This window comes from Cyprinodon tularosa, unplaced genomic scaffold (assembly GCF_016077235.1).
Source record: "Cyprinodon tularosa strain WSP-4 unplaced genomic scaffold, ASM1607723v1 ctg145, whole genome shotgun sequence".
NCBI classification, from domain to species: domain Eukaryota; kingdom Metazoa; phylum Chordata; class Actinopteri; order Cyprinodontiformes; family Cyprinodontidae; genus Cyprinodon; species Cyprinodon tularosa.
The window spans coordinates 90,746-113,913 of record NW_024038276.1 but is presented as its reverse complement, the minus strand read 5'-3'; the positions used below and the strand labels follow the sequence as shown (position 1 = coordinate 113,913).

Genomic DNA, 23,168 nt, shown 5'->3' with positions numbered 1-23,168 from the left:
GATGCTGTGTAATTATAGGCCTTCATCCCTTATCTAGTTATCTGTGGTTTCCTCCCTGCATATCTGATCTTTATCTTTTTTCTATTGTTGCCTTATTGTGTGTGTGTGAGAAAAAGTGTGTTCTCCCTTCATCATGTGTCTGGATTCTACGACGGAGTATTAGGGCCACACATGAAGAGAAACATTTTTTTTGCCATGACGAGATTGAACTCGACATGTCGACTTTAAAAGTCGACATGTCGACGTTAAACTCAACATTTCGAGAATAAAGTTGAAATGTCATGTTGAGTTTAATCTCGACGTGTCGACAATAAAGTTGAAATTAGTTCAAGAGAGCCAACCGCTGCACAGGATACATGCACAGAATCCAGAATCAGACATGCCTTGTGTAGATGATTTGGTCAAATTGTACTTTCTGTGATGATTAGACAGTTATACAGTGGCAGCACGTCAAAGACTACCTTCACTCTTAAAACGCAGACTGCAGCTGTGGAGCGCGGTTGCTCTTTTCTCCAAACTTTGGAATGTCGAGATTAAAGTCGCCACGATATATCAACTTTATTCTCGAAATGGCGAGTTTAAAGTCGACAGGTCGAGTTTAAAGTCGACATGTCGAGATTAAACTCGTCATGGCAAAAATATTTTTTCTCTTCATGTGTGGCCCTAATACTCCGTCGTAGGATTCTGATGATTTGTAGCGCATAGAAAAAAAATGTTTTGCCTGAAGGGCCTTTTGATTTAGTTGTTTTTTACTACGTGCTTTAATCAGCATACGGATTGCTCTGCTTTAACCATCTTCATCTCTGTGGTTTGTTTGTTGTTTGTTTGTTTTTTTGCTATCTGAGGACATGAAGGTTGTAGCAGGGCAGGAAATAGAGCAGTGCACCTAACGCTGATAGCATCTGTTGTGGGACAGCTACAACAAAAGGCTTTAATTGCTAATTTCGTTTTGCACCAATTAATCAAGTCTCCATGCTGTATCAAGTAAAAAAAAGATTCTAAAGCATCAGGAGACTCATTCCTTTGACAGACACTCTGTATTTGCTGTATTTGTCAGCCATGCTTATAGTTCATTTTGCTGCTGGAAATTAATGCAAACTAATGGGTGTTAAAAAAAATTTTTTTTAGTCAATTAAATAACCGGAACCAAGTTGAATGCTGTAGCTAGAAAAGAACACGTGCTTCAGCGGGACAATGTGTGCGGTTAAACTTATCAAGCATGACCTCTTTAGATTTTCAAATACAGCTTTATGTTTTTGCATCAATGTTTCATGTGGCTTAATCAACACGCCTGAAACAAGAGATGGATGAAGCCACAGTTTGTTTGATGTTCCACTGAGATTAAACTACACAGTAATGTCATTCAATTCAGTTGCTTTATATAGTGAACATTCACAAAGAGCTGAAGAAAAAGAAAAGCTTTTTCTGCACACATTCCAAGTTAAAATTATTATTCAGATTAGTTTAAAAGTTCTGTCCCTAAAATTAATTTAGGACCAAAACTTCAGTATGATTTATAATGATCTATTGAGAAAAGTGCTTAAACCTTAGGAATAATTTAGGAATCATTAACAATATGCTGAATGCATCTAAGAATCATGTATCTTTAACTTTGCATTTGCCTCTATTGCTTTTACATGATGCTGTATAGCAGGTGGGGGAAAGTAGGGATGTAGTCGAGGATCTGCCATTTAAAAACCTCTCACCCTGTTGTTCTGTTTAGAGCTGCTCCAGTTGTTCACATACCAGGTTCACAAACTGCTATAATATTGGAAACAGACCAGCTAAAACAAACACATTTAAAACGCATCCTTAAAATTAAGAATAATATAGATTTATTTGTATTTAATAGACCTGTCCAGGGTGTACCCCGCCTCTCGCACATTGACTGCTGGAGATAGGCACCAGCACCCCTTGCGACCCCACTTGGGACAAGCGTGTAAAGAAAATGGATGGATGGATGGATGGATGGATGGATGGATGGATGGATGGATGGATGGATGGATGGATGGATGGATGGATGGATGGATGGATGGATGGATGGATGGATGGATGGATGGATAGTATTTAATATGAAACAAACTAAAAGCCAACATCTAAAGAAGTAAAAAAAGACTTAACAAAAAAAGAAGCTTGAGAGGGATTTTGAAATATACAGGCAACCAATGGGGTAACATTAAAGCAGGAGTGAAGTGCTCACTCAACAGGGGCCTAATATATGTACCCCTAATCTCTAAAAATAAGGCTTTACAGTAATCCCAGTCTGGTTGGATTACAGCTGCCTTGATAGAAAGAAATTAATTTCTGTTAACTGCCTCAGATAGAAGAATCTTGATTTTACAAATTCCCTAATTTGGTCATCAGGTTTCAGGTCTGCCATCATTTGAAATCCTTAGTTTTTGATGAAATATCTAACAGATTGAACCAAGATGTCAAGATTTAGAGGAGGAGGGCTCTAATTATACAAAAAAAAAAAAATGTTTCTGTTTTTTATTTCTAAATTTCATAACGTTTAGAAATAATCATGCCTTCATATCATAAAAGCATTTTAAAAAAGAATCTAATGGGTAACCTTTTGACTTTTTTAGGCAGGAGATACATTTTGAAACCATCTGCATAACAGTGAAAGGAAACTTGATGTTTCCATATAAAAATGCTAAATGGTAGCAGACAAATGGAAACAGAAGAAAACACTGAGCCTTGTGGGGACCCATAATAAAAAGAGGGAGGATGACTCAAAATCCCCTAACTTGGAGAACATTTGCTCTGCTAGATAAGTTTTATACCACTCCATTGCAATACTTTTGAAACCTACTTCTTCTAAACGAGAATGTAAATTTTGTGGTCGGCTGCATTAAATTAAGCAATTAATTAACCAAATTCACAGTTGGTACGAGTTCATTACTCTTAAGTATGCTGAGCACTAAACCACACTGAAAGACTTATTAAACCTTCTATTTAATTCTCTTTCAAATATCTTATAGATGAATAGAAATTTATGTATAAATGCCTGTGATTTTGAATATTACTGGAATCAAGAACAGTTAAAAACGTGGATTACTGGTCATTTAAGGTTTGTGTTAACCCTTTGGGTTTTTTCATCAAGGTGTTTTTAAAAGTCAATCACGCCTCCTTAGGCTTCAGTTTAATGTAGTACAACTTTACTCCAGACTCTCATACCAGAGGTGTCAAAACCAGCTGTTGTGACAGCAAGAAGAACACTGCTTTGAAAAGGAGTAAATTGGGTGACAGGCGCAAATATGAAGCAACTTAATGAAGTATGCCAAATGCAGTGAAACAGAAAAACACACTGCAAAAGGAAAATGCTGCAAGAAGCAAACATATCAGTAAGAAAGAAAAGGCTGCATTGTTGCACTCGACCACTAGGGGGACTTAAAAACCAATTTATGTGGAAGCAGGCCTTCAGTACAGGTGCTGGTCATAAAATTAGAATATCATGAAAAAGTAGATTGATTTCAGTAATTCCATTTAAAAAGTGAAACTTGTATATTATATTCATACATTACATACAAACTCATATATTTCAGATGTTTATTTTGTTTAATTTTGATGATTACAAATGACAACAAATGAAAATCTCAAATTCATCATATCAGAAAATTAGAATATTGTGAAAAGGTTCAAAATTGATGGCCCCTGGTGCCACACTCTAATCAGCTAATTAACTCAAACCACCTGCAAAAGCCTTTAAATGGTCTTTCAGTCTAGTTCTATAGGCTACACAATCATGGGGAAGACTGCTGACTTGACAGTTGTCCAAAAGACGACCATCGACACCTTGCACAAGGAGGGCAAGACACAAAAGGTCATCGCTAAAGAGGCTGGCTGTTCACAGAGCTCAGTGTCCAAGCACATTAATAGAGAGGCGAAGGGAAGGAAAAGATGTGGTCGAAAAAAGTGTACAAGCAAGAGAGATAACCGCACCCTGGAGAGGATTGTGAAACAAAACCCCTTCAAAAATGTGGGGGAGATTCACAAAGAGTGGACTGCAGCTGGAGTGAGTGCTTCAAGAACCACCACACACAGACGTATGAAAGACATGGGTTTCTGCTGTCGCATTCCTTGTGTCAAGCCACTCTTGAACCACAGACAGCGTCAGAAGCGTCTTGCCTGGGCTAAAGAGAAACAGGACTGGACTGCTGGTGAGTGGTCCAAAGTCATGTTCTCTGATGAAAGTAAATTTTGCATTTCCTTTGGAAATCAAGGTCCCAGAGTCTGGAGGAAAAGAAGAGAGGCACTTCATCCACGTTGCTTGAAGTCCAGTGTAAAGTTTCCACAGTCAGTGATGGTTTGGGGTGCCATGTCATCTGCTGGTGTTGGTCCATTGTGTTTTCTGAGGTCCAGGGTCAACGCAGCCACATACCAGGAAGTTTTAGAGCACTTCATGCTTCCTGCAGCTGACCAACTTTTTGGAGATGCAGATTTCATTTTCCAACAGGACTTGGCACCTGCACACAGTGCCAAAGCTACCAGTACCTGGTTGAAGGACCATGGTATCCCTGTTCTTAATTGGCCAGCAAACTCTCCTGACCTTAACCCCATAGAAAATCTATGGGGTATTGTGAAGAAGAAGATGCAATACACCAGACCCAACAATTCAGAAGAGCTAAAAGCCACTATTAGAGCAACCTGGGCTATCATAACACCTGAGCAGTGCCACAGACTGATCGACTCCATGCCACGCCGCATTGCTGCAGTAATACAGGCCAAAGGAGGCCCAACTAAATACTGAGTGCTGTACATGCTCATACTTTTCATGTTCATACTTTTCAGTTGGCCAACATTTCTATAAATCCTTTGTTTTTATTGGTCTTCAGTAATATTCTAATTTTCTGATATGATGAATTTGAGATTTTCATTTGTTGTCATTTGTAATCATCAAAATTAAACAAAATAAACATCTGAAATATATGAGTTTGTATGTAATATATGAATACAATATACAAGTTTCACTTTTTAAATGGAATTACTGAAATCAATCTACTTTTTCATGATATTCTAATTTTATGACCAGCACCTGTAATATCTCCAGAAGGAAGTTGGAGGCAGGAAGAAAAAAGTGCATTTTTATTTATGGCTCTCAAGTGGGGGTGGAGGTTTGAAGGAGGACCTACATGGAGACACAAAAGCTGAAGTGGTTTCTTGAAGATTTAATTAACCAGACGTTCAACTGAAGCAAAAATCCAAAACAGAAATACACAAAAACTGAGAACCAGTAATACTCACAAGAAGGGGGCAAAGAAATGAGGACAAACCAGCAAAGAGTGACTGAACAGGAGGAGAATATATGGGAGAGAATTAGCCGATTGGGAGCAGGTGTGAACAGAGGCAAGAAGGGAGCTAGGGAAAAAGAGACTGACACAAGAGGGCAAACAAGAAATAACTAAGAACTCAAATATAATCTAAAGTATACGGGAGAGGATTAGGACCACTGAAAAAAAAAAAAAGTTAACAGATTTCTTAATTTTATTTCAGTTTAATATGGGTAAAAAGTCAGAATTCTGACTTTAATCTCAGAATTCTGACAGCTAACAAACATGTTAGCATCAAGCCATAGCCATGTCTGTTTTAGAGACTAGGTGCCATCAGAATTCTGACTTTTTTCTCAGAATTCTGACTTTTTTCTCAGAATTCTGACTTTAATCTCAGAATTGTGACTTTTTTCTCAGAATTGTGACTTTTTTCTCAGAATTCTGACTTTTTTCTCAGAATTCTGACTTTAATCTCAGAATTCTGACAGCTAACAAACATGTTAGCATCAAGCCATAGCCATGTCTGTTTTAGAGACTAGGTGCCATCAGAATTCTGACTTTTTTCTCAGAATTCTGACTTTTTTCTCAGAATTCTGACTTTAATCTCAGAATTGTGACTTTTTTCTCAGAATTGTGACTTTTTTCTCAGAATTCTGACTTTTTTCTCAGAATTCTGACTTTAATCTCAGAATTCTGACAGCTAACAAACATGTTAGCATCAAGCCATAGCCATGTCTGTTTTAGAGACTAGGTGCCATCAGAATTCTGACTTTAATCTCAGAATTCTGGATCTTAATGTAGGTTGGCACCATGAAGGAAGAGATGTGGGAGCACTCAGCTTCACTGACAAAGATGTGAGTTGTTTGAGGTGGCCAGTGACACATTGCTGGAAAATGACGGAATTAGGCAACTTTTTACGTGCCCGAGGGGTCCCCTCATTAATCGAGGAGCAGAAGGTCATTAAAACAAGAGAGCTAGTCTCTAAAACAGACATGGCTATGGCTTGATGCTAACAAGTTTGTTAGCTGTCAGAATTCTGAGATTAAAGTCAGAATTCTGAGATTAAAGTCAGAATTCTAAGGTAGTGTTTTTTCCCCCATACTAAACTGAAAAAAAATTTAAAAATCAGTTAACTTTTTTTTTCAGTGGCCCTAATCCTCTTCCGTAAAAAATAACTAGAACGCAAAAACAGAAATAAGACCAATTAAATATATATGTTTTAAATATATTCCTTTGTTGTATTCAACAAAGTACTTCAAGTGCTTTGAAAGAGACACTTTCCTATCTTCACAAACATTAATATATGGAGTTCTTGAAACTCTGCCGGGGCTTTAACTGGAAAAGCACATTCAACTACACTGGCAACCGTGATTCCCCAAACACAAAATCAGCTGTTTTCCATTTCTGTTTTCACAGAATTAGACAGAAAACCTTATGGCTAAACAGAATCGAATAGAATAGATTTATTGTCCCTCTGAGCCTCTGAGAGGAACATGAACATTAAAGCGGATCTAGATACACAAAAAATAAGGAAATAGGTGATTGTGCAATCATGGCAAATGTCCAATATGAACACAAAAAGAGATGAAGAACAAGGACTTACAATCCCTGATTCCTAGAGTTAGGGGCTCTGTTCGAAAACCTGGGCTGCATCCTCCAAGGACACGGTCTACCTAGACTGGATCCTTCGAAGTCCTTGAAAATAAGGAGGCCGGAAGAGTTTTGGCTGTGAATCCGAACAGGTCTATCCTTCAGCGGGTTTTACCGCCGTATGCTCTGTTGCTTAGCAATCGTGAAAGTTGACACACAAAGCAGGAAAAGAATGAATACCAAAGTGTTCAAAACTGTTTGTTTATTTATTTCTTTTTTATTGTAAAGTAAACAAAGACTAACAAGAATCCAGAGCGGAATAAAGGTTCCAACCATCGGGAGCAGGAACAAATAAAATCAAATGTAATGATAGAAACCTTAGTCAGGTAAATAACATGCTGCTGTCATTCTGCACATCTCTGATGTTGCTGCTATTTTCAAATACCCATTACTGTAAAAATGTCCATAGCTGCATATTGGTTATTTATTCTCCAGTTTTATATTGTTAAAACACTTTACAGGATTGTATTGTTTATCTTTTAACTCTTCCCTATTATGTTATTCTTATACATTTTTCTAAGGTCCACATTTGTGTGACCATTATCAGTAATCTTTCTGCTGCTGTAAATTTCCCCATTGTGGGACAATAAAGATATTTTCTATGCTATAAAAGGGGTAGAAATATATAAGTAAATCTAAACAATGTATGTGTACAAAATATATCAGCAAAATCTCTAATATTCAACAACAGAAAATCCTTAACTAAGCATATTGTGCAAATAAGCAATAAAAAAAATGTAACTCCTATCAGATTTATAGTTCCCACTGTGCAGATATATTAGAATCTGTCCTTAAATTACAGCCAAACTCATTTACACAGTAACAGATTAAAACGTTGAGATAAATCAAACATTACCGCCACATATCTGACTCAATAACCATTAAAACAACTATTTTCATTAATCTCAGACGGAACTATTAACAGACTTGTATTATATTAAACTGAACTTCCAATTTTCACCACTGTTTGGCACTAAGTAACCTTTCCTCTGATCACGGCTTGCTTGGTCTCGCAATGAATCCTGGGTAAACCAAGGATACCGAGGATACATCGGACCCGTCCTTCAAATCGGGCAAAAAGAAGGACGCACTTCAAGGCCGCATAACGAGGACTCTTGGAATCCGACCAGACCTCGGCGCCGCGCTATGACGTAATCGGCCTTCGAATCTGGCCTTCTAAGGACGCGTCCTAGGTTTTCGAACAGAGCAAGGGTCATGACCCCATCTGAGGTCCTTGATCAATCAATATGGGTTTTGGGATCCACTACAGAAAAAAAGTATTCCAAAATAAAATTTCAGTTTTTGATGCTACTTGTAATCGTGATAAAACAGTTAAATATTCTTTTTAGAAATGTTTATAAACTCAACCAGTAGTTTTGTCAAACTGTGGTTCTAGTTTGTTTGTCAGAAGCTGAAAAGTTTGGAAACCTTTGCTCTAAATGATCTGAAGAGATCATGAAATGCTAAACAGCTCGGGGCATTAAAAAACAAACCATCAGTAAGTGTCGTTATACTGATTGACGTCAAAAGACATTATCACTATTCCTCTGAAGAGTTAAGCAATCAGTAAAATACCCTCCTTCGTGTTTGCGTGTGTCTTTCAGTTTCAAAGCATTTACAGGAACATGTAAGAGAAAATTTCAGATTGCATGATCTTACTACTTTTATTCATTTTATTACTTTGTATTCATTTTATTTTTATTCTGAGTTATACAAATAAAGATCTCCAGCTGCTGCTTTGAAATGTTACTCAGTGGTTTCCGCAGGTCTGATTACATTTTCTATTAAAACTTTATTTTCAATAAAATTCCAGCTTTAAACAGTACAACAGAATAATTCAGCTTTTTAAAATCTATTTACCATTGAACTATCAGCTGGGCCGTGCTTATTGGAAAGCAGTAAATGACCAAAAAGGATGAAAGAACGAAGAAAAAGTCGATTCATGTTCAAAATCTTTCTTTGAGCTGTTAAAGATGAACAGAGAGGAAAGTGGAAGCGAAATATAGCAATAACAAGGCGTCATATTTACAAACCAATATGACTATCTGAAGCTTAAAGGAATAGTACACCCAAAACATGATTAGCCTTCATTTTCTACTCACCCCCATGCTGACCAACACTCTGGAGTACTTTTTTGATATCTCAAATGCATCTTGAGATCTGGGAGGCTTCTTGCTGTCTGCTGACATTCAAATAATGGAGGTCCATGGCGCCTGAGGCAGAAAGGTCCATAAAAGTCCACAAAAAACGTGTCAATATTCCTCCATACTGCTCTTCCAATGTATTCCAAGTGTCCTGAGTGGGTAGCGTCCATAATTTACTCGAAACGAAGTCATTTAGAATGTTTTTAGAGCATAAACAGTAGTGTATAGGATTTCCTAAAAGTGCGTTCACGAGTCTACGGAAACCGCGGCAGACCAAACCAGACGAAAGTGCGCATTCAGCTCGGCAAAGAACTCATGCTCTTCCTCAACACTGAAGTCCTCAGACATTTTTCTTTCGTTGTTTCTTTCTTTGCACAGGTAAACAGCACATTTCTTCTTCTACGCTTGCATTATCTGCAGAGCAGACGCTGAATGCGCACTTTCATCTGGTTTGGTCTGCCACGGTTTCCATAGACTCGTGAACGCGCTTTTAGGAAATCCTATACACTTTTCCTCCACTATACATTTAAGCTTCAGACGTACGATAGGATCAGTTTTCATCTGTTACATCAGGAGTCTGCAAACTTGACTTTGTGGCTTCTATGATAAACTAAATGCCCTCTTGCCGTTTGTTTATTTTTTTATTGTCTGTATGTTGTTCTTTTGCTCACTGCCCCCTGCTACAAAATAAATTGTGTCTAGAACTGCTATTCCTGCTTTCTGAGATCTGGCCACTGCCTCTGGCTTCATAATAAATGCTCATTCACTACTTCCTAAAATCCTCATCAAGCTGTTAGATAGGAAGCAAATAAATACCAAATAGCTGTTTTTATAGTCTATATATATCACATTGGTGGAGGTTTTGTAGAGAATGCAGAGGCGGGAGATGAGGGGTCCGTTTCAAGAAGCAGGTTAAACCAACAAATCCGCAACTCTAAATTGATCTGGCCTAAGGTCTGGAACTCTGAGTTCTCTGTTTCACAGTATATGAAGTATATGGCAGGCCGTTTTTACATTTATTCAAAGCACTGTCCTCTCTGTATTTACAGATCACTAAAATAAGATTTTTCATGATCAAAACCACATTGCTAGACTGAAATGTAATATGATATAATTTTTTATATGAAATTTCTGAACCTACTAAACCTACTAGTAAGAATTAGGATTTATATACCTAGAAATGTTTACACATTTTGTGGCCATTTTGTTATTAGCTTGACTGAATACATATCTATCATTGGGAATCAGTGGTGGCCTAGTGGTTAGAGCATAGAGCTTTGAATCCTGAGGTTTTAGGTTAAATGCAGAGGTAAATTTCGCCAATGTGCAATCAATAAAGTTCAATTATTATGATATCTGAAATACATTTCTTCATAGTCAAAATAATACAAATGCTGAACAGTATCAATAGGAAAATGGAGATCCTAAATTAATTTTTAGACATCCAAAATGTTTATTCTAGATGTGAAGAATGCCATTTTGTTTGAAATTTAAATATCAGCAATACATATTCAGGAGGAGGAGTATAAATGCCAAACAGAACAACGAATGGAGTAATCAACTATTTGGGAGCAGGTGTGGACAGAAGTATCTAGAAGGGAGCTAAGGGAATGAAGAATGGCACTAGGGGGCAACAGAGAGTAACCAAGAAATACAACAGTGCTTAAATATACCTAGCAAAAAGCATAGTGTTACTGAAAGCCCAAAGTGAAAACATGGAATAGAACCAAAATCCTAATCAGGAGATCATGACAGTATGCAGGTTTTCAGATACATATTTTTAAAGAAATGATTAAACTATATATACTGAAAATAATTTCCAAAACAGCAAATTATACTACAAAAAAAACTTTATTAAACATTACAACATGTACATGTCTGGTAGATGATCAGAACAATCACAGTATTACAATCTGTTAAGTGCATGTGTGTATAAGTTCTGGGGAGTGGACGCCTAGTAGTTAGGAAAAAAAGCTTGGAATCCTGAGGTTCTGAGTATGATTCCTACTCCCACAGACATCAACTCTGGGTCTCTGAGCAAGACCCTTAACCCCTGATTGGTTAAATATTCAAAACTTGTACCAGCATTAACAAAAATCTGATATATAACAGTTTGCACAATTCAATATTAATGTTTTAGTTGATCTTTTTTTCTTTTCCATTATCATTGACCTTGGAGAGGCGATTACATCAACCGTGATGTTTTATTCAAATGTCTTAATATCCACTATTTGAACTCTGTTCTTTATCGAGGGAATGTTCTCATTCTGATGCAACAAAAGGGTAAAACAGTTTTAAGTATTAACAAAATTTTAACAGAAGTTTAACAAAGAAATTGATAAGAAGCCTATTATACAGAGGAAATTTTTGTCACTTTTGGCCTGTGTTGATCACAGCTCAATGTGAACCCTCACATTGAGCTGCATATTCTGTCAGGATATGCAGCCGTACGTACCTACACTGCAACCCAGGATTCACGCTACTGCTTAACGTAAAAACCCAGACAGTCCTAATGATAAAGTGTTGGAATGTCCATCCGGCTTACTTGCACATTTCCAAGTTAACGCAGCATGTTCATAGACATTCACACAATGCGCAGTAACTAAAAACGGAAATTAAACCTTTAAAAGAAATTAACCTTTAACACCACACATGTTTTCACTATGCTTATATCTAAATAACTGCCAAGCAAAAACAGAGCCTACAAATACTTTGTCCTTAACAATAGCTGCACTTAAACCCATTTCAAACAATTTAACCACATTTTTAAAACAGAATTAACCCATAAGAACTGGCCCCATTTTAACACAAGTTTTTGTTTACTTTAGATGATCTTAGTGCATTCTTTAAGCTCCTTTTTATAAAAAAAAAAAAAAAAAAAACTTTGTCCAGCAGTTTACTATAATGTTTTGTTTTATTGAAAGACATGACCTTCAGGTTTGATCTTGTCCTGAAAAGTTTGTGGTTTGACTCTTCTTCTTTTTCTTCTCTGTATTCCAGTTTCCTCAAATATCTTTGAATATGTGCCACCGATAAACTAAGACTTTTCACTTTATCTACTGCAGCATCATTATTTTGTGAAAAAAAAAATGCAAAACTTGCACTTGTTCTTTTGGAGCCCCTCTATTGGCTCGACAGCAGCAGACTAATAAAGCATTTAACTGACAGTTCCACACTAGCTTTATACGCTAAATGCATATCTGCCCTGCATATATGCCGTCTGTATACATTTGATATAATTGTAAATATAACTGAAAACAATTGGCATTGCTGTTAATTGGCTTCTCTTTGGATTGGCTGTGCATCCAGCACCTCTGTGATTTCTTCCTCATGCTTAGTTGTTGGAACAGGATGGAAGAACTACAAAACAAAAACAAAAACAGCAAAGAAAAAAAACATTAGGAGCATTTTTATACAAACACCAATAACAAGACCAGTGCCCGATATACAACGTGTGTTTGATGATGTGAAGTGGAAAGAAAAGGAAAAAAAAATCACTGATTATTTCCATAATTATTTAAAAAATAATATTCTAAAAAGTGTGATGTGCATTTGCATTCCTCCCCCATAACCTGACACCCATAAATACATTCCAGAGCAACTGATGGCTTTTAGGAACTCCACAAATATAACCTATATGGAGGAGAAAAAGGACAGAGAGTCGTAGCATGTCCTGTTTGAGATTTGTCACAACCCATTAGAGGACACATCAATAATGCTGAGGTACTTTGGTTAGATGAGAGCTAAACTGTTAATATTTTCTATGTGGAGCAAAATTATTCTCACTCTGATTGCTCCATGCATACAACCAGGCATGGTGGTGACAGCATTATTGCCAAGGCTCCAGTCTGTGTGTTTGTTTTTGTGTTGTCTCCCTTCCACCAACAGGAAGCGCCTGGTTCTGGTCCGCCTCCTCACACACCTGCTGACGGTTACCTCGTTAACGGAGCGCTCTTAAGCTGCCGGTTGCCACTACCTCGACGCCAGAGTGTTTGCCAGTTTTTGGTACTCTAGCCAAGCTGAGTTTTCTCTGAGTAAGACTGAGTTCTTGTCTACCTGAGTTTTAACTTTGTTAATCCTGCAAACTGGACCTTTTCGGACCGTCATTCCCAGTAGGGATCAACTAAGCCTTAAACTGAGCCAAAGATTCAAACAGGAGGTTTGGATCCAGTCTCCTTGAGAGGATGTTGAAAATACTCTCTGAGCAAGGGAATCATCTTCACTACGATCCGTTCAAGTACAGCAGGAAATCTGAGTGGCAATTAGCGTCTCCGTTCACCTACACCGTCCAAGTTCTGGGTAAACCCTGTTCCGCCCTCCACCGAGTCAGACAAACTCTGGAAAACACAGAGATTGGAGTCAAGGATCCTTCACTTCTCCGGAAACGTGAGCCAACAACCAGACCCTCTTCTTCAAATCAACGAATGAAATTTCCCACTGAGCCTGAACTAATAGTCTGTCTTCCCCTCACCTTCCAGTTCCGGCTGAGCAGAGTTCAGAGCAACACTGCACCATGCTTAATCTGTTCAATAAAACCTGTTAAACTTTTCATCTTTGTCTCTCTGAATTGGTTTCACTGCATGTGGGTCCGAGCTTTAGATAAAATCATGACAATTATTCCTCTGATGAGTTACTTTTTTTTTCTTTCAGCAGTGAAAATGATAGGAAAAAACAGTTGGAGGTTTACCTTCCATCAGATCTAACAGCTACAGTCTGAGCAACAATAGAAGGATTCAGGTGACATTAAAGCATAATCAAATATTAAAAATTACCCAGAACTAAGCTTAAAGGAGTAATCGGGGCAAGGCTTAAATATTCCTGCCTACAGAAATATTTAAGCATTATTTTAGGCATTCTTAAGCAGAAGAATGCCTAAAATAATTTGCAGAATCCAAAGCAATTGGCGACATAACAATAAAGACCTGAGATAAAGCTGCAGTTTACGGTGGTTTGATAAAGTATAGACTCACAGGAACTAAATATGAATACATCCATCACTTTTCAGATTCTTATTTGATGAAAATCTTGAATACTGGTATTTTTTTCCTTCCACAACATTTATATGCTTCTTTGTGTTTGTCTATCACATCGAATCTTGATAAAAATAAAAAAACAATTTTCTGTTTGTTTTTTTTTTAGCCTGTCACAATGTAGAAAAATGTATAAGGGTGTGAAAACTTCTGCAAGGTGCTGTGTGAGTGCATATGTGTGCAATGTGAAGATGTGCTTACGCTGAACGGATCGTTTTTTTCCAGGAAATGTTTGTACTTGGCAGGGGGATGAGGAATCGGTGGAAAGAGGAATTTAAACAACCTGAGAGACACAGAGGGAGATTTAAGGAGATGATTTGGATCCAAATTACTTACTTTGTCATAGAACAAATGGAAAAAAAAAAGTGCTTTCTTATCTCACCCTTGCATTCATAAGGTTTGACTTCCTTCCTCTAATTGGCTATTTCAGATCTCATTAAGGGTACGCTTTAGAGAAAAACAGAAGTTTTGGGAGGATGCTAGCATGTGGCTTTTCACATGAAAAGAAACTACTTGTGTTTTACTTCTGCTTTCTACACTTGTTTCTTTAGAAAAAAGCCTCACAGTTCTGGATAAATAAAGGTCACATTTGTCCTCTTTTTTCCTTCTCATGCATTTTCTGTTTTTACTAGACCTCACAGACTTGATGTCTCAACTCAGAAGTGGCTCAGCAAAGAACAAATGAAAGGTCATCAGCTAAGGCTTCAATTCAATTCATTTTATACAGAAGTAAACAGTTTTTCCTGATTATGACTCCTGTAGGCATGTAAAGCACCCTTTTCCTCTCCAGTTATTGCTTTGAAGTGCGCAGCTCTGCATCAAACTAGTGAATCAGCTTTTTACTCTTAAAGTTTTTCTTTTTCAAAAGGGCTATAGTACGTCTCTAAGGCAGTACGTACGCAGGGAATTAATAACCAAATGAACAAAATCATTGAATTGTGAATGGAAATTAATTAAATGTTTGCCCTCTGCAGTAATGTTAAGTGATGCAGAGGAGAAAAAATGCATTATCTGATAATGATTTGCTAAAGTGAAACCTTGTTTGGAGGGAGAAGAACTATGTTAAAGTAATTTAGAAGGTGGTCAGAGAGGACAGGGTTGTAAGGAAATACTATTATTTCTTCACATTTAATGCTATATATATATATATATATATATATATATATATATATATATGTCAGCATAAGATCCAAAGTATGAAGATGAGAAGGTGTTGGACTACTCACATTTTGAACAAAGCCAATTGCATCTAATGCAGCATTAAATGCTGAATTTAACTAATGACATCCAACATCAACCGGATTTCAAAAATCCTCCACCATGATGACCTTGTCAGTTTTTAGCACTAAATCAGATAGTAATTCTGAAAACTAATCTAAAAATTCAGATTAAGGAACTGGTGGACCATGGAAAGTTACAAAAATCAGAGGTTTTGTTGCTTTGCAATCTGGATAAGTGAAACTAAGAGGTAAATGTTTAAAAGAGTTGTAACTATGGAATAATCAGTCAGACTGAAAAATTGTTGCTACTTCTCCTCTTCGCCCAGAATTTCTGGTTGGTGACAATTTCCATAACTAGAGGGAGTTGCCTCATTTATGCTCATAAACCTCTTGCTGCAGCCAAGTTTCTGTAAGCCAACATCAATCAATGTGATTATAACAAATCAAGTCATTAACAGACTTTTTGAAGAAAGTGATCATATGTTAAATGAACCACATTTGATAGTTTTTAACTTTTTACCAAATTTGAGTTTTTATTTTGATTAGATTATCATGATTTACTCCATTGGGATTCTTTTGTCATTTATTTGATTTTGGTTGTGGGCAAGACATGGTCTGGATGGAGTAATGACTGGGTAACGGTAGAGAAGCTGCTGAAAGTTGTGGCAAAAATTATTCTGCTTCCTGATCTGCACCCTGGGCTGATTCTTAGAAAGAAGAACTGCAGCATCCAAAGTGGGAAGGATGCCGTCTCTCCGAATCAGACCAGGTTTTCCCAGAGATATTGCCAATTATTAATGTAGGCCACATTCCTTTCAGGACACCAACTAGACAATCAGCGGTTGAATGACAACATGAGGCTAAACATGTCATCACACGTCAGATCAGGAGGGGACCAGAGAAAATTACGTGATTCGGCATTGTCTTAGTCATGTCAAGCAAAACCATGCTACCTCTGATGGCGCAGCGACAGCAACACAGCCAGGAGGATCATGGGTATTCCAAGCGAAATCCCTGTGATTATCAGAGGATCGATGCTGTATGATGGCTGCTCCACCTCTACATACACAAACATGCACATGGAGAGGGGTTGTTGAACTGAACAACAGCTTTAATGTACAAAATTATATCAGTAAAAAACAAGAACAAGTTACTGATCAAATCTTTGAGCCTAAGCAAACCAAAGTCCACTCACCGACTGTGGGGCTCCACTCGCTCCACTGATTGCATCCAAAGCAGTTGGGTGACACCCTTGTCCTCATCCTCACCCTGTATGTTTTGCCCAGAACAATAGTTGGCTCTGTGTGCTGCAGCGTTTTTGAGATGTTCCTTGGTTGTTTCTGTATTAAAGATTTTTTCCTCTTTCTTTTACTGGGCTAATTTAAGGCAAAAAGAAAATACAACAAGTGGAGGGGCAGACATACCTGATCACCTAAGTCTATTTGGTAGTCAAAACAATCTTCTGAAATCATGGTTCCCGGCACATCCCAGGTAATATTAAGGATGCCATGCTGAATCGATGCTGTGACGTTTGCTGGAGGTGGCATGATCTCTGTGGTAAAAGCCAGAAAACCATTAGATAAAGTTAAAGTCACAGATATTCAAAGAAGATTGTTGTTTCTAAGAAAATTATGTAACAGTCAAATAAATAAAATCTAAAAAAAACTATTCATCTGCTTGTGTCCAGTTACTTAAAAAAATGGTGAACAGTAATCTGAATCCTCTGTAATTTCAGGGAAGCAAATTATTTACTTTATTTATTTTTCGCTGATTAGATGGTTTAATGCTTTCTGGTATTCTAATATATTTATACGAAATCTGTATTAAAGCATTGAACATTTTCCAAATTTATGCCCCTTTTCCAGAGGCTCCACTTGGCTGGATGGCATTCTCAGGGTTAGGTATGATCAGAGATGAGAGGGACTGAAAAAGGCAATAATGGAAACAATACAGGGGGATTAGAGCCAAGCCAAATGGAGCCGGTGGAAAAGCAGCTTTAGTTTATTTCAACCTTATTCCAAGTGGTATTCAAGTAATCTTTTCCTCCAAAATATCCAGTTATTGTCTCATGAAAAAAAAAGCTTTTTGCATATTTATAGCAAACAGAAAAGTATGAAATCACATTTAGGTAAGTATTCACAGCCTTTGTATTTTATACCACCTTTGGCAGTGATTCCTATAGCACGCCTTTCTTTAGATATTTGACCCATTATGCTTTACACTACATCTGAAGCTCCATCAGGTTGGATGGGATACATCTATGCAGCCAGTCTCAGATCTCTCTGGTGATGTTCAAGGTTATAAAAGTCTGCACTCTGGCTTGGTTCTGATCCCCTCCTTAAAAAGCTTTGGGTCATTGCTCACGTTTAAGATCAAAAGGTCAAAGACATAAGCAAGAGCGACTCCCCCCGAACGTCCTCTCCCTGCGACAGAGAGAACTAAAGCCAGGCATACACTGTGCAATATTTTCAATTGTTGAACGCAGCTACAGCTAAAACTGTATGTTGGAACCGCAGGATTTAAGGTTTACTGGTCATGATACATGTACTCACACTGATGCGACCTTATGACGGCCGACTGAATTTCAAACATGTTTGATTTTCTCAAGACCTTACAATTCCTGATCGGGAGGTGGTTGTGAGAGGCTGATCGCCCCTCGTTACCCCCATATACTATAGGGTGCACGATCTGGCTGAAAGTGGGCAAAAAATCATACAGTGTATGCCCGGCTTTAAGCAGCCGACTCCACTTTGTCCTTGTCTGTGGCCTTTCGGGTCTGAGAGGAGATGAACACCAGTTTTTCAGCTCAAACCATGTTATGTTCCAACCACCCCCTTCCAGAGAGGAGTCTGCTTACTGGACGAACCAGATTATATCGTGTCTGCAATTCAGTGTTTTGTTTCCTGCTGCCCAAACAAAGTTAGATGTAGTGTTTTTTGAATCCGGATGAGGGTACTACCCAGTTCACCTGGTTGATCAATGTTTGCTGCCCATGGAACAGCCCAGGCCCAATTGCTGCTCATCGAGGTGCCGCAACAGTGCTACAAACATGCCAAAACCAAAATGCAATTCAGCATTTATTTCAAATGCAAAGATAATCCTCTTTGGATGAAACCATTTCGTATTTAAGGACCTGAGTATACCATTAATTTAGCGTGTAGCATATGATGGTATATCACAGCATATCACAGCTGATATCCTGTGTGACCAGAGCTGCAGACAGTGGTGCATATCTAATGCATGATCTCTGAGTAACTAATAAACAGGAACAGTGCGTGTCTTTGAGAATTACTCAATGAATCCTCTTCAAACGATGCGATGCAGCATATCGAGGATCCGTTCCGGGTCAAGTTTAATTGAACCTCAACATCCAAACCTTCGCCTTCATGGATCATCCAAGATATGGATCCCACTCTCTTAGCAGAGTCTTGGTCTCTAGAATCAACCAATTCTTCATTTTTCAACACCCTGCGAGGAACAAAAATAAATACTCTTCAGAAGGCCATTTTTTGTTTACATATTTATACAGCTCTTTAGAGCATGAAAGTTACATTCCTAAATCAAAGAGGAAATAAAAGAGATGACCTGACTGAAACGGAGAGCTCAGCATCCGTCCTCAGAGTGGGGAGCGCCCAGGAACAGTTGAGAATATTGGTTGGGTACAGCACACAGATGACTGCTTCTGAGTTCTCTGGTAGTACTCCACATTCATCCTGCTCATACTGCAGGTAGATGAAAGAAGAGGAGAATTAGAAGAAAAAACATATTAAGCTGAACTAAATTGGTTATAACAGCATCAAGGTGATTTTGAATATTAACTGAATATTTTCATGCTCACGTCAAAATCAGCAATCATACAGATGTCTAAATCGCTGCCGTCTGGTTTAAGAAAACACAAACCCAGAATTAGAACAAATGAGAACATCTTATTAGAGATCCTTCATGTAACAATGCTTAGCAATATAGTGCACGTTGAATTAACAAATAGAGGGAAAGAAACCCCCCACCCTTATAAACAGAGAGCTGTTTATTTTTAGCAGTGCGCTAGAGCAGAAAATAATGTTGAGACACCCACCACCCTGTGAGATCCACAGCAGCAGGAAGCCGAACCAGAGGGCAGGGAGGGGAGGAGGGAGCTTCATAATTCGTCTAAAATCCACATGCAGACACAGACGTCAGATTCAAAACATGAGATTTAACATATCTGTACCTCACTGGCTCTAGATACTCTCATCTGACTCTAAAGAGAGTAAAAGTTTACTTACTTTCACAAAGACATGACTTTCAGCCTCAGTTTTGGAGACTGACCCGTTGTCGGATCACATGCAGGCTATTGTATAAGTTTGAAGTGGGTGATTTCCAGACATTCTAGACTTCCCCTTTTGCTTCTTTCTCATACAGGCTGACTTCTTGTAAGTCACCTCGGAGGAGGCATAAACTGATTTAAAGAAACTACTCGGCTGGTTTCTGTTCTGATCCAACATGAGAACTTTAAAGTTTCAGAAACACGGTTTTCAGCCACATTGACAGACAGAAAGATTCACCTTTCCTCCGTTTTGTTTACACACACATACATTTACCACTCTGATAAATTGACACAGCTATGACTTCCGATAGTATCTATCAGATCGTATCTTACAGTAGGAGTGAAATCTCAAACACAGCACCCTGCCTTATACGCTATGATAAAACCATGATAAGAGAGAAGAGATGAGAAGTTTACCTCCCGCTACTTCTCCACGCCGCCGCCGTCTGTGGTTCTCTCTCTGCCAAGAGGCACTGTGAGACGATTTTGGGGAAATATGAGCAGGGACGTCACCTACTGTACAGAGCTTCAGGAAGCCAAAGATCAGCCTTTTTTTCTGCTGGTGTGTGCACACCACTCACATCTAAGTAACCTGCATTGAATTTTACTGATTGAATCTTAATAATTTTTATGAAAAATGCTCCTAAGTGAAAAAAATATATTTTTTATCTTATTGAATTGGAATATTTCTGATAAAAGTTAATGTATGTAATTTCACTTTAAAAGTCATACTGATATTGTACAGGGTTTTAATTACAAAGGGTGAAAGATTATGAAACCAATGGCCCTGTTTCTTCAGAAAAAATATTTCTTATATAGCATCAGAGTAAACTTAAAATCAAATACATACTTTTAAAGTTGAAATGTATCTTTTAGTTAAAAATACCCCAAAATGCTGTGTCATCAGCCTGTGGCTCAGCTGGGTTCTTCAGAAAGACTTTTTTTTACTCTGTCCAGCATAATATGCTAGCTCTAGTCTTCCTCTTAACACTTTCCAGGAATAGGAGAAAGTCAGGTCAGGTTCCTGGATAGTCGACCACAATGTGTGTTTGGAGGTTGCTGGGTCTTACTGAAAAATAATATCAGCATCTCCTCAAAGTCCGTCACCACAGGAAGAGTGAGTTTTCTATATTGGTGAATCCAAAATACCATGATTGTTGATAAATGTATGCAACAACCTGCATACACTTAGCAGTCACCCCTCTCTGTACTCAAGTAGATTATAGGGTAAAAATTTGTTTAGCACAGAGGTAAAATGTGCTCAGTAGTAGAGTCTCAATGATTTATGAATACCAAGAAAACCTTCTACCAAAGGGCAGATATGACAAAAATTTAAATATTACCGGTATATCTGTTTTGCTTATTTGGAAAACTGATGGACTTGTCTCCAAAACTTGATGGTTTCTACGTTTTGTTGTAAACAATCTATTTCCTTTTCTCTAATTATGTGACCTCGGTTGCTTTAATGGGATCGACCAAACCTCTGGGACCAAAACGATCAAGTTGATTGATTTAAGAAGCAGGAAGGCAAACGACAAGAGGAACAGCGGGGCCCAGCCTTCATGTTTCTGCACTTCTCTGAAGATTAATGGACGTTAAATGGCTTTGAGCCTGTCGCAAAAGAAAGGGTAATGGGACCAAAGGTAGTTCAAAAATCTGGTACATTTTTACATGATACTAATATTTGACTGTGTTACTACATATTAAGTGTAGAAGCAGTTTTATTTTCTTATATATCCTTACACGTGGCCCTATACTTACTTAGCAACAAAACAGTAAATGCTAAAGGACAAGTATGAGTCTTAGCAATAATAAAGTCCCTAATGCCTTATTCGTACGCAATTAGATGATGTATAAGGAGGTTTGGCATAAACAGAGAACAACTGTATAAACATTTCCTCCGAGTGTCAAATCAGCCGCTGGCGTCGACCAGCACACGTGAATTCCAGTAAGCTTTCGACATTTTATTCCTGTGCATGTGCAGTTACATAATGCGATGTGGAAACTATAAATGCCGCATAGAATGGACTGAAGGTTGGGGGATAACTAAATTGTGGCGATGCAGTGCTGGATGTATGAAGTGTTTAAGACAGCTGTATGAATTCAGTTTTGTAATTAAATGTGTTCCCCCTCCGGATGATAAAATGGTGTGAATCGTGGCCTTCTTTCTGTCATAAGGGAATTCTACCAATGAGCTTCCATATAAGTAGTATAAATCACTGTCCTGGCTGCAATAGTTTTATGCAGTCTGTCTCATCTCTGCCTTCTGTCTGTTTGAGGTTGTTTAAAATATGCAGTATTTATCATTCTATAAGTCACACTTGTTCCATGTTTTGGCCATTGGTGCAACCTATACTCCAGAGCGACCAGAAAAATATACTGGTAGATGCTCAATGAGTCTAGTTGTGCATGTGTTTGTTTTTTTATTTTAAATATTCTTTCAGATTAAACTGCTGTTGGTTTTCAGGATTTTTAACTGGATATCAATGCTCACTGAAATGACAGAAAAGCGTGAGCCTGAAGAGCCTGCTAAAGTAGACTGGCTAGCATTGTCAGCTCCCAGCTTGCTCATGCCCGGCCACATTGTAGAGGCCACGTTGTGAGCTCTAACCTTTCCTTTGTTTCATCTGGACCCGCCTGGACCAGACCCCCTGGGACCAGTGAAGCTGTTTCAGCTTCATCACAGTTTAATGCATTCCTGAGTCATTGACTAAGACCCCTGGTGAGTAGGCAAATTACAGTTAATGAACATTAATGGGTTTTAACCTCAATTTTGAATGACCTACTAATTAACTATAACTTCTAGTTCTAGTAATTTAATATTCAGAATCTTCTGGTAAACCTATGCAACACCTCCATGGGATAAGAACTTTGATTAATTTTGATCATTTTAGTGTTATTTTGTTCCTTACTTATTCTGCTACGTAATAAACATTTTAACAGCAATAGTTCATTCATTGTGATCTAGGATATGTTATTTTAGAGTTAATTTCTGGGCAGATTATATCACTTATATATATTTATAAATTTTTATGGTGATCTTCGCCCATTTTTTTCTCCACCTATTTTCCCCAGACTTACAGAAAGCCCGTTATCCTAACTCTCTTCTTCTACAGCATGGAGAAGGTACCTCTTAACTCTTTTAAACTTTAAGACCTTAATTTCCAGAATAAATTAACTCACTTTTATTTAAAAAAACACAAAGATGAACCAGTGAGCAACACTGGCTCTGTCCTAAAAGATTAGACACTTCTGACAAAGACAACAGTTGTAACTCATTTTCTGAATAACTGTGAGTCATGAGGCTCTGACTCCACACAGAGTCCACATCAGATTCTTCAATCAGCTTTGTTGAACAATCCTCTCTTGCTGCAGTTATCCTATTACACGTCTTTAGGTCAGATTGTTGTGACTTTTCTTCTAATGGAGGAAATCAGTGATAATGAAAAACTTCCCATTCAGAAGTTTTCCACCATAATAACGGCATGTGACCAAAACACATTTTAATTGTGTAACGCCTTCATTTTTAGGGAGGAAAACTTGAT

General features: G+C 37.9%; 1 protein-coding gene across 2 annotated transcripts; it reads right to left on the bottom strand.

The window, feature by feature from the left end:
- Window positions 1-10,900: 10,900 nt before the first annotated feature.
- Window positions 10,901-20,143, bottom strand: LOC119779307. 2 transcript variants are annotated; one of them, XM_038278906.1, is made up of 10 exons: window positions 20,041-20,143; window positions 19,393-19,466; window positions 19,156-19,196; window positions 18,903-19,039; window positions 18,610-18,785; window positions 16,742-16,869; window positions 16,513-16,657; window positions 16,271-16,376; window positions 14,299-14,380; window positions 10,901-12,427 (listed from the first exon to the last, which is right to left on the bottom strand). In XM_038278906.1, exons 2-10 carry the CDS (start codon window positions 19,457-19,459, stop codon window positions 12,341-12,343), a joined length of 969 nt encoding a protein of 322 aa, XP_038134834.1. In that variant the 5' UTR covers window positions 19,460-19,466; window positions 20,041-20,143; the 3' UTR covers window positions 10,901-12,340. The 2 variants fall into 2 exon arrangements, with proteins under 2 accessions (XP_038134834.1, XP_038134835.1); XM_038278907.1 differs by lacking the exon at window positions 20,041-20,143 and adding an exon at window positions 19,583-19,809.
- Between the last annotated feature and the right edge of the window lie 3,025 nt (window positions 20,144-23,168).